This window comes from Eretmochelys imbricata, chromosome 2 (genome assembly GCF_965152235.1).
Source record: "Eretmochelys imbricata isolate rEreImb1 chromosome 2, rEreImb1.hap1, whole genome shotgun sequence".
Lineage (NCBI taxonomy): Eukaryota > Metazoa > Chordata > Testudines > Cheloniidae > Eretmochelys > Eretmochelys imbricata.
Genome location: NC_135573.1, coordinates 105123036 through 105139810, shown reverse-complemented (window position 1 = coordinate 105139810; position 16775 = coordinate 105123036). Strand labels below are relative to the sequence as shown.

Sequence of the window (16775 nt, the reverse complement as noted above, 5' to 3'; positions counted from 1 at the left end):
GGCTGGGAAGGCTCCTTCCTGTTGTTCCCCATGTGAGGAAGGGAGAAGGTTGGGTGTAGTGGGACCTGAATGGTTTTCTCTGGGCTGGGGAGAAAGAATCAAGGGATCTAGAAGACCTTGACTTACACCTGTAACATTGGCTATAGATGATGATGGCTGCTTTAGGAGAGAGTCCTGAAGGTCTGGGGATTTCCATAGTTCGTCACCGATAAACTCTTCTTTGCATTTCAAGTGGCCTATGCTATGGAGGAAATTAAATGAAGTATTTAATTCTTTAGGATTAATAATCTGTTATCTTTCAAAAACACTAAACTCCTAGACATTTAATTATTGATTAGAAAAAGCAAACAGGAATGGGTGTAAAAGAGTTACTTTCTGAAACTCTCTTTTCATTATGGAACAAATACAATTTCCATTAACTCCTCTGCAGGGTGAAGGGTTTTGTTATGTTTTGTTTTCTGTTTTCAACAACTTTGCAAAACAGTTGTGTGTGTACTATACCATACTTGTGTGTGTGTGTGTGTGTATAAACCCTTTCTCATTAAGGAGAGAAAGTGTCAGGTACAAAGTATTAAATCTGACATTTCTTAAAATGGATGAAAGTAGAATGGGGGGGAGGGGGAAACACTGCAAAAAGCAAAATCTATTTCCAGCTATCTCCGTGTAGAAACAGCAACATTCTATAGCACAGCAGGCTGCTTCTAGTCTGATCAGCTGGAGAGGCTGTCAGTTGCCCATAAACCTGGAGAGAGGCTCAGTGTACTAAGAAGGACGTTGTGACCATGACTGAATGTCGTTCCAACATTAATACCTGCAGTGGCTTAAATCAAAAGTGGGAGAGTGTGCCACCTCTGCATAAGAAAATGTTACCATCATAACAAATGAAGCTGGGGGTGATGTTACTTTTTTCTGTAGAAGAGCATATATGCATATGATCATGAAAAATAAAGTTGAAGCATAAAAAACTGTAAGGTGCAAGAGGCTGGGGTTTTTAGAATTGCAAGTCAGTTCCACACCTACAGCCTTGTTACGTAATTAAGCTTCAGGGAATGGAATATAAAAAAGGCTAATACATGGGAAACCCTTGTAGCGCCATTTATTTCTGGAACTGGGGCAGTAGTACAAATGACAAGAATTTGTAAAGTGTGTGTGTGTGTGTGTATGTATGTATGTATAATCACACACACACATACAATGTGTGTATATATATATATAGAGAGAGAGAAGACGATGAGAATCCCCTCCCATTCTTTGGCAGACGTTTTTAGTTTTGTGGTTGAATATGTTTTTAGGCTGCTCACAAACAGAAATAAACACATACCGAGTTCTAAAACGGTGACCGTTCTTTCTAGCTGCCTCACAGGGATATTGTGAGGATTCGTTCATTAATGTCTATAAAATGCAAGGTGTTCTTACAGCTGGAGCATGAAGGAACGACTGTGCAGTAGTTTAATAAGCATTTCCATTCTAGAGGGCCATTTTTCAATTGCTGATAACTTTGTCAAATGTTCACCCTTCAGACTGAATTTTTGTTTTTAAAAATGCTTTGCAGGTCACCTTTAAATTGTGAATGAGCATTCTCAGGGGTGGCCCAATTCAGCAGTACATCAGACCAGCTTCTGTGCTGTGCATGTGTAATCAGGCCCTTAAGGTACACCAGGGTGCCACCTTGTGGTGGTGTTTGTCATATCTATTAAAAGAGTTCTTACGATGTTTGTCTTTTCTTTGTTTAAATGTGATCTACCACAGATACTGATATTTGACCTCACTTCTGCACAGAAAATATGCAAAAATCCATTTCCCCTCTCACTTCTCCCTCCCATTAAGAAAATGCAGCAATACAGAAAGTGATCAAGCAGTGAGAGCAGACAGTAAATTAGATGTCAAATCGTAATGAGATATGGCAATAATAAAGGATGATGCAAGTTTGAATGGCATCCAGAGGTGGCATGCAAAAGTGCAAAGATACGTTAGTCTCTCTCTATACAATTCTCCAACAATCCATGCCAGGAATATTATGCTCGAGTTTAAGGGATTTCAGAAAAGAGCTATGGAAATTATTGGGGCAAAGGAGAATGCAACATGGAATTTCCAATGGGCAAAAAGAGGAGTTAGGCTTTGTCTGTAATGGGCTTTTGCACTGACTGCAGCCATCAGTGTAACCACACCTTTGCAGTCTCTGATGTGGACAGACCAGGTCTGCGGCGCTTACCACAGTTTCGCACAGGAGTTATTTGTATTTATGCAAAAAGTTGTTTTGCCTACTCATGCCAGGGGCTTGCACTGGTGTAGCTATGTTGGTAATTGACCAGAAATGACAGTAATCTGGCAAACTCTCAGTCTAGAGAAGGCCTTTATCTGTAGCTTGGCTAAGTGCCAAGTAAGTAGCATGGGAGGGGAGGAGGAAACATCATTCTAATATTTGAAGAGTGCAAATGCTAAGGAGGGAAAGGAATTATTTAACCCAATCAGAGGAGGAGTAGATGACTATAAACATCCCCCTACTCCAAAAGTAAAGGGTAAATGAGGGGAAACTTTCTGATGGGAAGAAGTGGTGTTCTGTTGAATATTCTCCCAGAGGAAGCTGTGAAAGTTTCATCACTTGTGATGCTTTAACACTACAGTGTACTAAATGATGCAAGCCAAATTCAGCCTTGGCTCAACTGGGAGCAACTCATTTGAAGTCAGTGGAGTTGCAATCACTTACACTCTCTAAACCTAATCTAGCCCCAGTCACTTTGGTATTTAGGTATTTACAAAATTAGGAATGCAATCATTTGTACAATGATCAAAAATCCTGGGTGAATTCTCAGAGGGAGAGTAGGTGGCTTAGTAAGTCTAGATATGAATCATTACATCTAAAGTACAGTACTTATTAGCAGAACAAAGACTATTTACATTACTGTTTGGTTTAGATTTTGCAGGGAAACTACTGAGGATGAGTTCAAGGTGAAACAATAGAGTAGCTGTGCTTTTTAAAAAAGTACAAATATTGGAGGGCATGAAGCAAATTTGCATGGCGTTTTCCTACGAAGAGTCTAAATAAGGAAGCACATCACAAATACGCCCCCTTTCTTCCTTCAAGTAAAATGTAGTGCAAGTGATTGAAACTAGTTAATGCTGAAGTAATGGCAGGAGCAGGGTGAGAGGGTAGAGTTCATATGAAAGGGTAAGAGGTAGAGAATCTGAGATGGTAAACTACAAAATTTGACCACTATATATTTATTATATAGTTTATTTATTGCATCCATATTTCAAAATAGAGAAGGTTCAAAGGGTGCATATCAGCTGGAATCAACATATAGTATAACCTTTTTCTGTTCCTATTTTAATCTTCATAGGTTTTTTACTTGTTTTGTTTTTGTTCTTAAGTAATACACAGTTATTGTTTTGTAAAGTTTCACTCTCAGGTTTTCTCCAGAGGGAAAGGATTGTTAAAAGAATTATGTATTTAATTTGCTTGTGAATTACAAACCATTTAAGTATACAATAAATTTGATGGCCTAAGTTGATATGGATTATTAGATAAAAATGCAAAATTAGTGTAAAACTGTGCTACACTAATGATCTGCCCAAGACTGATAGATGCAGTGTGTTATGTTAATTTGGTACAATAACATTAGCAGGGCTCCATAAATGCAAATTTCAATATCTGACGAGATTGCAAAAATGGGTAATAAGCCTAGAAAGAAAACGTAACACAAGATGCATCTGTATATTAATATTTTGTTGATGTACTAGTTGCACGGGTGTGGGGTGGGGGGGGGGAGAGGAGTCTGTCGTCAATGTTGTTGTTAGTTGCTGAGGCAAAATCATGAATCTGTACAGAAATAACTGCTTTTTGTAAGCAGTTTTATTTCTATACTAATTAGGTGGCCTTGTATAAGGCCTGGTCTACACTTAAACACACGCCCTAAATGTGATAGCTATACAAACCAGACCCTCCAGGGTGGATACAGCTATGCTGATGGGAGGATTCCTCCATCGATGTAGCTACTGTGGCTGGGGGGGATAGGGGTGGTGTTCCTACACTGATGGAAAAGCCCCTTCTGTCACTGCAGGTTGCGCTCTTCTATGGCGTTATGCCAGCATAGCTACAGCAAACTAGCAATGCAAGTATAGTCTTCATAGTGTAGACCGGGGTTCTCAAACTGGGAGTCGGGACCCCTCAGGGGATCGCGAGGTCATTACATGGGGGGTCGTGAGCTGTCAACCTCCACCCCAAACCCCCTCTTTGCCTCCAGCATTTATAATAGTGTTTAAATATATTAAAAAGTGTGTTTAACTTATTGGGGGGGGGTCGCACTTAGAGGCTTGCGTTGTGAAAGGGGTCACCAGTAAGAGAGTTTGAGTCCCACTGGTGTAGACGTACCCTGAAATGAGCTACAGTATAGGCAGTCCTCTGCTTTACGATATTCGAGTTGCAACGAACAGCACTTACGACGCTTCTCCATTGACACCCTGATTCGACTTACCGCTATCGGTTTCGAGTTTATGACACTCAGTCCCGCAATGGAGTAGATTGCAGCTCTGAGTTACGACGTTCCGATTGACGATGCAATTGTAAGGAACCAATGGTGTCATAAGTCCAAGGACTCCCTGTACACTTATTCAGACTAAATTGATTAAAGAAGCTGAAGAATGCGATTAAATGTTACGTAAACTGGGAACCACTGGACCTAGGTTAAGAAAAATAATGGTTCCCCTTAGTCCTGGTCTACACCAGGGGCTCTCAGACTTTTTCATTTCTGAGCACCCCTCCATGCTATAAAACCTCCACGGCCCACCTGTGCCACAACACCTGTTTTCCTGCATGTAAAAGCCAGGGCCGGTGTTAGGGGGTAGCAAGCAAGGGTAACTGCCAGGACCCCACACCACTGAGGGTCCTGTGAAGCTCAGTTGCTCAGGCTTTGGCTTCAGCCCTGCATGGCAGGGCTCGGGGCCCTGGGTGGCAGGGCTTCAGCCCCTGCAGGGTTGTGGGGCTTCGGGGCAGTGCTAAAACCAGAAAACGCCCTAAATCTTCTTTCAGATAGCCAAGAAATCTGTTTCATTGTTTGTATACTCTATTTTTGTTATAAATGTAAATCAGTCAATCAAATAAAATAACTGTTTTTAGCAAATCATCGGTTAAAATGGTCTCTCTCAGGATCCTATCATGAATATACCCATCAAACCAATTTTAGTGCTTTGGGGCCAGACTTAATCTCAGATGTATAATATACATTATAATAGATCTTAAAATGTCTGCTTATTGTGCAACTGCAGTTGCAGAGCTTTTCTAGATACGCAATAATTTTGGACTATGCGTGCATCTGGACATTCATTAGTTAGGGAAGGCTATGGAATTAAGGATAAATACATTTTAGAAATCATTTGTGTGTGGGGACGGTGGTGTTTACTATTTAAATTGTAATCCTTTCTTGTCTACAAATACGGCTTTGGAAAAGGCAGAGTAAGATGTTAGATTATAAATATAGTGAGCTGGATACCTCCAGAGCAACAGTCTAGTTATGTGCTTTGCATAACATCCTGTCTCATGATCTACTTCCTTCTCTCTATCATGTAAATTACACATACCCTCACACAGTCCTCTTACCTGTTTTATCCTACTAGTCATTACGTCCACAGTACTCTATATCCCTCGCTAGTGTGTGCTTCTCTCTTGAAAAGATGATTAAATATATTTTACTTTATTAATGAATTAGTAGAATTTGTGACAGAACAAATTGAGTCGGTTATGAATGAGTGAAATATACATGTTTTGGCTAATTTAGTGGAATATGTGAACATTTTGTTATCTGATATTAATGTGAGGCACAAACTGAGCTTTACTGGCATTTTTAACAGATTTACAGTATTCTGAAAGGCAGGCATTTTAGCAGGATGCTAAATTTAAAACAGTGCACATTATTTTCAGGTGTCTTCATAATTCAACATCTTTTAGATTAGAAAAATAAAAATCTTTCGGTAACCTTAACGTCTACATTCCATCAATTCATGCAAAAAACCAATATTTCATACACATTAAAGAAATGTTCAATTACACAATTGAAATATATATGGATTACCCTTATTTGTATTATGGTAGCATAGAGGATATGTCTAAATTTCAGTATAAGCCCAAGGCTCAAACTGAGGCTCAAGCCTAATCCCTCTTCTGTCTACACAAATCGAGCTCACCTGGGGCTTGGCCCCAGGGTCCCAGAACCCCCCATAGTAGAGGGTCTGAGCTTGAGTCAAGCTGGGACACAGAGTTCAAGCCCTGTTGCTTTGCAGCGTAGATGCAGCCACACTGGACTTGTGCTCTGGGAGTCTGCCAAAAGTATCCCAGAATCCCATGGATGGACTTTCTTTGTTCTTTGAACAGGCAAGTTTGGTAGACAGTCCAGTTCTGCCACACTGCATCACAAACAAAGGGCTAGAGCCGTCACATTTTGGGAGAGTGCTAGGAAGTCTGGAATATGGGTGGCTGGACTCAAGCCAGCATAATATAATGTAAATGCTGGAGCCCCCGGTCAGCACCCTGGGGTTCAACAATTCCTAACCTGGGGTTACAAATGAGTTTAGACACTCAAGCCCTAGGTTAACAAACCCAGGGTCTGCTAACTTGAGTTCTACAGATCTGGGGCTTACATTGGAGTATAGACCTATTCCTAGAGGCTGCGGCCCCATTGTGCTAGGCACTGTACAAACATATTTTGTACATGCGAGTAGGGCAGATGGCTTGTCTCCCTAGCTCAGGAAAGACTAATACCATGCCTAAAGCCTTTCCTTCAGGACCTAGTTTATCCTTCAAACACAGTAAAACTGTTCAACCTAAGTTGTACACATGAATCTGGTCTTTTCCCCTAACCAAGGGTCTTCACATGGGTCCGGAGTTCTTTCCCCTTTTGTGTCTCTTCCCGTCTCGCTCCAGGGCCTGACACTGGAGCCAGCCTCCCTCTTCCAACTGAGTCACTTGCAGGCTTCTCTAATCACTTTATTAGTCTCAGCAGGGAGCTAGCTGAGCAGTCACTGGTGAGTCTGGGCCCATCTCCCCTTAAAGGACCAGCCACCCTTTGACTGTGATTTTGAAAAACAAACAACAAAATACGCTTTTTATATTGTCCTTTTTAAAATCAGTACCAACTTTACAGAACCTTCTCCACAGAACAACGATTAGCCCATACCTCATCTAATTTTTTCTTCCCTGTGGCCTTACCTTCAAGGAATAAGAGAAGGGTAAAAATTGGTGTTTCCAAGATTGTCTTCGTACATTTTTGAACTCTTTTAAGTTGTCTTAGGGAAGATGTTAGTATATTTTTAAGCGTTAACAATGTTACTTAAAAGGAATTTAGATGTCGCATAAAATTTTGAAATGTTTAAAAAAAATGTCAAAGCCCTAAACTCAGGTCAGCTATATGAAAGGTCAGGTTGCATACTCATGGATTCAAAAGGCCAAAATTGTGATAAATGTCAACACTGTTCTCGTCAAGTTGGTTATTACGGTGCGGCAGCAGCTCTGCTATAGTTAAACTTGAGCATTCGTTTTAAAGTAACAGAATTGAACTTTTTGTACAACAGTAATTTAAAAGCAATCAAATTCTTTTATTAGTTTGTAATTACATTTGTAACCGTTTCACCAGTAAGAAATGTGGAATTCTGAACTTTGGCCGAATGGAAATCTCTCTCTGTTCTATGTTACCCTTCAAGTAGAAAGGCTTTTGAGCAGTCTGAGAGTAAGTACCCTTTTGAAGTGATGCGTTTAATAGGAGCTCCTTAAGTCAAGCAGACACTCTGGCAGTGTGACTTTTACAGGTACTTCAGTCTGAGACCTTGGTACATTTAAAGACTGAGTACATTCTGTGGGCCAGCATTCTGTCCTGCACTACAGTTATAGCTGAATTGGGGCATCCACTTACAACTCAGTTGTGCTCCAACCTTGTTATAGCATGGTTTGGGTTTGCTTGCATAGGTAGAGTTATGATATGTTATAACCACATTAAAGAAACATGCTATCTAGTTATAACACAGCTTGGGTCCATCTATGCAGGCAAACCTGTTAAAACAAGGTTGTGGGGCACAATTTTAATGTAACTAAAGTGTTCCAGTGTGCTTATAAATGTGTTGACAGGACCTACATGATTTGTAGGCCAGCAGCTAGAATATAAGTAAAGGAAGCAGCTCTCCAAGAGCTGCCCCGCTCCAGATACTTTCCTAACTCTGACCCTAAGACTAGATAGCCAGGGGCAGAAAAAAGGAGCAAGGAAGCTCTTGCCATGGCCAAGAGCCCCCTCCCGTGCCTGCTCCACTCGTGAGACATTTTTCTAGTTGAGCTTGTTGCTGGTGAGCATTGGTGAAGCTGGCCTTTCATCCCCAACTGGGTGCTACTACAGCGGGGTGGGCAAACTATGGCCCGGGGGCTGCATCTGGCTCTCCAGATATTTTAATCTGGCCTTCAAGCTCTCGCCAAGGAGCGGGGTCCAGGGCTTGCCCCGCTCTGGCACTCCAGGCGGGGATTGCGGTCAAGAGCTTTCCCCACTCCACACAGCTCCTGGAAGCAGTGGCATGTCCTCCCACCATGTCCCTCCTATGCACGGGGCAGCCAGGGAGCTCTGCACACTACACTTGCCACAAGTGCTGTCCCCGTAGCTTCCATTGCCCAGGAGCTGCGGACAGGGCAGTGTGCAGAGCTGCCTGGCTGTGCCTCCATGTAGGAGCAGGAGGGAGGACATGCTGCTGCTTGAGGTAAGCGCCGCCCGGAGCCTGCACTGTTGAGCCCCTCCTGTGCCCCAACCCTCTGCCCCAGCCCTGATCGCCCTCCCACCCTCTGAACCGCTTGGTCCCAGCCCAGAGCCTGCGCCCCCAGCCGGAGCCCTCCCCCCCCCCATACCCTAACCCCCTGCCTCAGTCCGGAGCCCCCTCCCGCATCCTGAACTCATTTCTGGCCCTACCCCAGAGCCTGCACTCCCAGCCGGAGCCCTCACCCCTTCCTGTACCCAACCCCCAATTTAATGAGCATTCATGGCCCACCATACAATTTCCATACCCAGATGTGGCCCTCGTGCCAAAAAGTTTGCCCATCCCTGTCCTACAGCAACCCCTGCTGCATCTAGCTGTTGAAGGTAGTCAAACGTCTCCTAATGCCACCTGTTCTCTTCAGTACCAGAATTGCCAATAGAGCTTTTCGCTTGATGCTTATTGGTTCCAGTTAACGATTAAACATCGCTGCCCCCCAATGCGCTGGGGGTGGGGGGGGCCTGGCTGCTGCCCTGCACGCACCCAGGGGTTTCCATCTGTCGGCCCCACGCCTGGGGCTCTGCTACTCCTGCATCCAGGGCTCTGCTGCCACCCCTGGATGTGCGGGGCTGGCAGCCGGGATCCTGGGCAAGGTATGTGGGGGGGGGAAGGGCAATAGAGCCCCACGTAAAACATGGGGGGGCTGCAGCTCCCTTGCACCCCTAGTTTCCCATTAAACATTTAACCGATTGAATTTCAATAGGTTAAACAGTTACTTTTTTTTACCCACTATTTACATCCCTAGCTGCGCTAGAAAGAGATCAGAGTTCAGATCTGGATTTCAAACTCTCAAAGTCGGGGGTGTTTGGCTCTGGATAGTTGGTTCATCTTTCATGCTGATGCTAGCCTAATATGCATAGAACATGGGTTTTTTGTGTTTTTATTAAAGCTACTTATCTGAAATTAGATGCCAGTCTAATGGTTAAAGTACAAGACTGGATCTAAGAAATGTGGATTCTATAATTAGCTCTGCCACTAACTGGAGGTGGGGCTTTGGTCAGGTCATTGGACCCTAGGTGGATCAGTTTCCCCATCTGTGAAATGAGAATGAGTACAGAAATCTGCTACTTTTGACTTACCTACATATTGAGGTAGTGTTCTCTCTGATCTGCCTGTTGAATCTCCAATTTTTTGCTTTACCTACCCGCACATTCTTTCCCATTGACATCAGTGGGAGACACATGCATTGTTACTTTAGAGATCCACTGGGTTTATTGGAAGGGAAATGTTTGTCCATAATCTCTCAGAATGCTAATATTTTATGTACATTGGACATATTTGTGTTCCACTTGAATACTGGCATTTTTGCATTCCTGGTGTTTTCACTTTTCAAATTCATTTCTTTTAATAATTTCATAAGAATGCAATTATTCAGATGTTACTGTGCAATTTAGTTAAATATATTCTGTGTAGGTGGTATTAAGATTCCTATAGTAGCCGATTTATAGAAAACCAGATCACAGAATTCTCCTTGCTCTTGTCTACTAGATTAGAGACCAGTCCAGCTCCCAGCTAAGTCAACTGAAAGACTCTTACTGACTGCAGTGAGAGCTGGATCAGGTCTATATGGCCTGACCCTGCAAACAATCTTTATCATAAGCTTCAGTGGGATTATTTACCTTAGATAAGTACTACATCTGGGTAGTAAGTGTTTGCAAGATCAGGCCCCTGGTCACCAAAGAAGACCAAAATTAGTGTCCTTATTGTCTGTGAAGTTATCTTGTTCGGTTCTGCTCATTTTTATCTGTTGGAAACTATAAGCCTGTCTTTTAAACAGTCAACCACTGACTCAGTGTGACTGTGCAAGTCATTTGTTCATGTGGTGCCTTGGATTACTTAGTTATGAAAAGAAGTAAAAGTCTTCGTAAAGAAAGATTCTTACCAAAGACACTAATATTTCTGAGTGCTGTCCCTGTAGATATGAAACACGGCTTCTGCTCTCCATTTTTTAGGTGCTTACATCATGTCGGGCCTTCTTGTTGACCTCCCGCATTCCCACCAAGGTAAGTTTGTTTTATTTCAGTACTTGTGTTGCAATCATATTCATACGTTGCACTGATGTAAACTTACTGGTGATAGTGCTTGTGCATCTGAAACAAGATCAGAGGATTGGAGTAGTAATGTTTGTGTAAAGTTGTTATAATGCCTTTTCAATAATGGCCTTCTTAAATGGTTTTGTCAGCACATAGATGAAACGTTATAGGAGAACCTAGACTTTTAAAAATGTGCATGAGTGAAGAACTGCATTACAAATAACTTGAGGTGTTTGAACGGCACAATCCATAAGACTCCTAATGGGATCTAGGTGAGTTAGTGCCCAAACAAATTGATAGCATTACTCTATGGGTATTGCCTACATTGCAGTTGGTGGGTGAGATTGCAATTAGGGGAGACATACCTGCTCGAGGTTTAATCTAGCTGGTGTGGCTAAAAAATATAAGTGAAAATGTGGCAGCATGGGCTATCCACACAAGCACTTGCTTGTACAGCCCACACTGAACCCTGTATCACTGCATCTTCACAGTATTTTCGCTACACTTGCTAGATTTAAACTAACGGGTAGGCATGCCTATCCACACTGCAATCATACCTCTGATTGCAGTATAGACATATTCTAAATTGTAGTATCTCTGATTTCAAAAGGGATTATATTTCAAGCTCCAAATTAGAAATGATGTGGAGTGTTCTGAATCCTACTGTTCTCGGTGGAATAATCTCTGTTATTTTCCATGGGGGCCATAGTTTGCTATGAGAAGCATTTTGCCAACCTACCTTATAAAGGCCATGAAATACTTATTTCAGTCCCATGACAATTTGGAATGATTGTCATGGCAGAGGAACAATACATTTCTGTGTGGAGCAGGATGATTTTGAATCAGGTGGTGATCTCTCCTCCCACCCAGAGTCCATTAACATGCTTTTGGCACATGTTCATGTTCTGCTTAGTTGTGCACGTATGCACAGAAAGATTAACAAATGATAATCATTGGTGCTGTAAAGTGTTCCCCTCTCTCATATCCAGGTTGAAAACATTTACTGAAGGCTAAGACTCTCCTTTTGGTGTCCCCAATGTTTATGGAAAGAAATGAAGGCTGCACATTTTCATATGCCAAATGGAAATGGTGTCATTTAATGTTGTGAGTTTGGAAATGGCAGAAAAAATCAATGGAAATAGCCACAGTATTAATTGAGCACTGGAAACACTTTTAAAAATGTCTTTTTAGTGGCTTTTTCATAATATCTGTGAGGTTTATTGTGCTGTATTTTCTTCTTTTAAATCAAAGCCTAAAATCTGTATTCTAGGCTAATGAAAGTGGTGGCATCAGTGATAACTGAAATGGATGAATAATTTTCAAAAGAAAGCCGCTCTTCACAAACACAATTTCTTTTGGAATTTGGATCCCTTCTGTTTCAACAGCCAGTATGCTTGAAGAAAGCATCTTTCTTTATTAGCATAGGCGTGCATGATAGTTGACTTCCTAAAACCTAGAAAGTTTTAAAAGCTGCACAGGATCTTAATGTTACTGATGGAGCTCAATGACTCCTCTTGATGTCATCTAGCGAAGGAGCATTGATAGAGATGAGAACATACAACATTTTCCTGGGATACTATTATAACCTGTGATTATTTAATACAATAACAATGAGCAAGTGGTAGAGTAATCTAGTTGTCCTGAAAAGTGCATTGTGGACTGGAGGATGATGTGATTGATTTGTATTTTCAGTTTTGTTAAGTTTATTGCTATATTTTTTTTCTTTTATTTATGGCTGATCAAGTGTTTTCTTCCCTCCACTCCCCAAATGATGCAAAAGACTTTATTTTTGCTATATGAAGACATCTCTCCCTTATGCAGACCTTCTGAAGGAGGAATTGAAAGGTTACAAACACTCACCACCTTGGTTCCTTCAAGGAACTTGAGTGAAATCTAATATGTCCTGAGAACTTCAGTTTTGAGGTTACTGTATTACTTTTGTATGGAATTCCAAGCATTAACTCATCTTGAACAGCTCACAAAATTGACACTGAAATTTTATTCCATGCACATGAATATAATTAAAGAGATTAAGATTGGTTAAATGTGACATTTGCCTAACACACAAAAAAAATGTCAAGTTATGGACTCCTCTTCACAATACTTTAATCTCTGCACAGTGCGCTTCCACACAGAGTGACAGACTCCACACATTCACAAGGAACTGTCTTTCCCCTCTAATAGAGAAGGAAACACACCACATACACACTCTGTATTACAAACTTAGCAACATTATCAAATATTGAATGTAGACATAAATGCACAGATTAAGTATCTGGTGTATGATATGTTTGAGGGGTCAAGATTAAAAATGTATATTTGGTACTAGTTTGCAGTGAGTTTTAGCTACGTGGAAAGTTTGAAAGTGAACAAACCCAGATGGCTGTTAGCTAGAAGTATCCTAAAAAGGTGAAACACTCAGAATAGTGTTTATCCTTTATAGGATACTGCTAGCTAACAGAATAACTCTTACCTATTTTTAATTAATAAATTAACATGGATACTTGACAATCCTGAGAAAATTTGACTCAAATTATTTGTTATACATTTTGGAAAGATTTATTGTATTACACGTATGTGCGCGTGCGCACACACAACATTGAATCCCTTCTTGAAGTGGAAAAAAAAGAAAAGAATACAATCTTAATTATAGAGGTGTTGCCACACCTAGCTATTGCACACTGAAATTCCAAAAGGGTTCTTTGCAGGACCAGCTTTTTGAGTCTGTTGCTTCTGTATAGATTTTTGTTTTGTTTTGAAGAGGTGTTTCAGGTTAGTGTGAGTATACAGAGTTGTCACACATGCAACACATACTTGTTGTACTGGGGCCATCAGAGACTGCTGGATAAATAATGTGCAAAGTGAGAACAATTTAGATGATGGAAAGTAGCTTCTAAAAGATGCCCAATGGTCTGTTGGGTCAATAGATGTACACTATGCTCCTGACTATGAAATGTGTTAAATAGACTCTTAAAATGTTCCGAGGTTCTAGGGACCTGGGTGACTTGGTATTGGACTAGCAATGGGATATGGAGACTTTCACTGCTTTGAATATAGTGTATGTCACTAGTGATCAAAAGCTGCCATCTGATGACTGGCTGACCTATGTGAATGTACAGGAAGTTACAGAAGATAGGTGGCCACATCACAAAAACTGATATTAACTGGCAATTTCAGATAAGAAGTAACTGAATGGGTATGAAAATGAATGAATTCCTTACAAGGTGGTCTCTCCATGCCAAAATGAGATACTTTGGTGTGAGCAATGAGGAAATGCTTGCACTGCCACTGCCTGGGCTGCATCTGTTCTGTGGCTAAATAAAAAGGACCTTTCCATTCTTGGCTGAGGGGCACCTTTCATGAACAGTAAGTGTAGTTTTCCAGGCTGCTTCATGTTGTGATGCTGCTGTACATTTTGTTTCCTAGTTTGGTGCATATTCTTTTGTCCCTCTCTTCAGCTAAATGATTGGAAAGAAAGTTCACCCTTTCGTGAAAAAACATTTTTAACCGAAAAGAAAAGAAAAAAAAAAAGAAAGAAAGAAAAGAAAAAATCAGTTTCACTAAACTAAATACAAACTTTTTTTGCAAAAAGAAAAGGAGTACTTGTGGCACCTTAGAGACTAACAAATTTATTTGAGCATAAGATTTCGTGAGCTAGCCGAAAGCTTATGCTCAAATAAATTTGTTAGTCTCTAAGGTGCCACAAGTACTCCTTTTCTTTTTGAGAATACAGACTAACATGGCTGCTACTCTGAAACTTTTTTTGGTTATTGTTCATTTCTTTGGAGGACAGAAGTGATGAGTTATAATTAGAAACTTTCGTTGGATTTTAGCCTTTAACTCTAAAATCCTCAGCGAGAGCAGAATGGCTTTAAACTGTGCTGCCCATCTACTCACTGATGAAAACTAGTAGTCTGTGAGGAAGATTACTCTAGATAAAAAGTGTCTTACATAGTATTATAGGCCTGTGTAGGTATTATTTCCATAAAATAAATTGTCACATTTATGAAGAGTGCTTTTATAAATAGCTTCTAAAGGATTAATTAATGATTAATAAATGGTTAACCAGTTAGAGTACAATAGGTCAAGAAGTTGTTTATAAACATCTATAACATTTTGTACTGATGTGCTTAGAACCACTTATAACGCATACTACTCAGTAACAGCCTTGAAACTTCTACTAGTCATTTTTAACCCATAAAAAGTTATTTATAAATATACTCTTAATATAAAATGTAGTTAAATATACTAAATATTTACTTGTACACAATAAAGTTATTACAGCTGAGACACAATTACTGTTAACCTTCTTGTTTAATCAGTCCAGATGCATTCCTCTTGCTTAACTTGTGAATAATGTGGCGTTTTAATATGTTTTGGTTAATGTTTAAAAATGAAAACAAGGTATTTATATTCTGCACTTGTTTTACATTACAGCTAGAACTAACTTTCAGCTACTTAGAAATCCAAGGAGTAACCTCCAGTAAACCAGGTCAGGTGAGTGCTTTGAAGACCAAAAGGATTTAGTATTGTGAAGTTCTGATCTACAGTGCCAGAAGTATGCTAATTAGAATGAAATAGTTTACTTTCTACTTAGTTTTAAACCTTCTTTCTGATCAAGCAGGTAATGTTATTGAATGTAGAGGTTCTCGTCTAGTAAGCACAGGGCACATTTGAATTCTTATGTTCGCACTGCTTGTAAAGCCGAGCAATAATAATAGTAATTTAAAAAGTCAAGTTTAGGAATGAAGTGTGTGGGTGGGATGAAGATAAGAAATGCATCCCTTTCATAACTCAGCTGGAACAGAACTAATTGGATTAAGTTTTCATTTGTAATATAAATGTGATATTTTTCTCAGCAATAATGAAGAACAATGATGTTCTCAGGTTATACATCCCATACCCTGCAACTCTATGGATTTTTATGAGAAACACTGGCAAATAGTGGTGCTTAAATTACACACAAGACCTGAAGAAGAACTGTGTGGCTCAAAAGCTCATCTTGCTCACCAACAGAAGTTGGTCCAATAAAAGATATTACCTCCCCCACAGTGTCTCTCTAATTTCCTGGGACCAACACAGCTACAACTACCTGCATACACAGAATTAGTTTAATTTCAACAGGGAAGTTGAGCATCTTGGCCAGAGTTCTCAAATCTAATTGTATCAAAGTCTATGTAGGTTACAATATCGTACCTCTCTGTGTTGGTTTTTGAAGAGGTTGTTAGAAAGGGGTGCTACTGCTTTTTTATTCAAACACAGCAGAACTGTACATTTAGCACTTGATGTTTTCAATCTAGCTTTTGGCGTTCTCTATGTACTCATTTTCTTGGAAAACTGCAGATGTTTTTCTTTAAGTAGATATCAGGAGGCACTTATAAAACTGTATGTTGTGGTGTTTTTATTTTGGGGGGGCTGGAGTTTTTTTGAAAGATGCTAAAATGTAATAGCAGTATTTTTTAAAAGGTGTCATCCTATTTATAATAGGAGCAGATGATGAGAGAACAGATAACTGTTTTTGTGTGTGTATGTGGGGGGGGGGGCATTTATGCAAGGTTCACAAGTAAAGTGCTTCTCTTCAATGGCAGAAAGAGGGGGAGGAAATTTTAGCTTTCATCCAGCATATCATTCTACCTAAATCTTTTGATATGTTTAAGCAATCCTTACATTAATTATGTTTAAGCATTTAGATCTGTAGATGAAGACTGGCTGACTCAATGACAGCTTCTTGTGGAGCAGCAGCAGAGCCTTGGTCTACACTAGGGGGATGAGTCGATGTAAGGTACGCAAGTTCAGCTACAAGAATAGCGTAGCTGAAGTCGACATACCTAGATCGACTTACCGCGGCATCTTCATGGCGGTGAGTCGACTGCCATCACTCCCCCATCGACGCCGCTTGCGCCTCTCGCAGCGCTGGAGTTCCGGAGTCGACGGGAGAGCGCTAGGGGATTGATTTATCGCATC

General features: G+C 40.6%; 1 protein-coding gene across 2 annotated transcripts in view; it reads left to right on the top strand.

Moving 5' to 3' along the window:
* The window catches only part of CARMIL1 (capping protein regulator and myosin 1 linker 1), a 257979-nt gene that overhangs the window by 98666 nt on the left and 142538 nt on the right, over nt 1–16775 (top strand). For both annotated transcript variants that reach the window (XR_013345180.1, XM_077810553.1), the window contains exons 3-4: nt 10731–10781; nt 15249–15308. Coding sequence is in view for 1 of the 2 variants with exons in the window: in XM_077810553.1 (XP_077666679.1) it covers nt 10731–10781; nt 15249–15308 (111 nt within the window). In the remaining variant the exon portion in view is untranslated. The remainder of the gene's footprint in view (nt 1–10730; nt 10782–15248; nt 15309–16775) is intronic.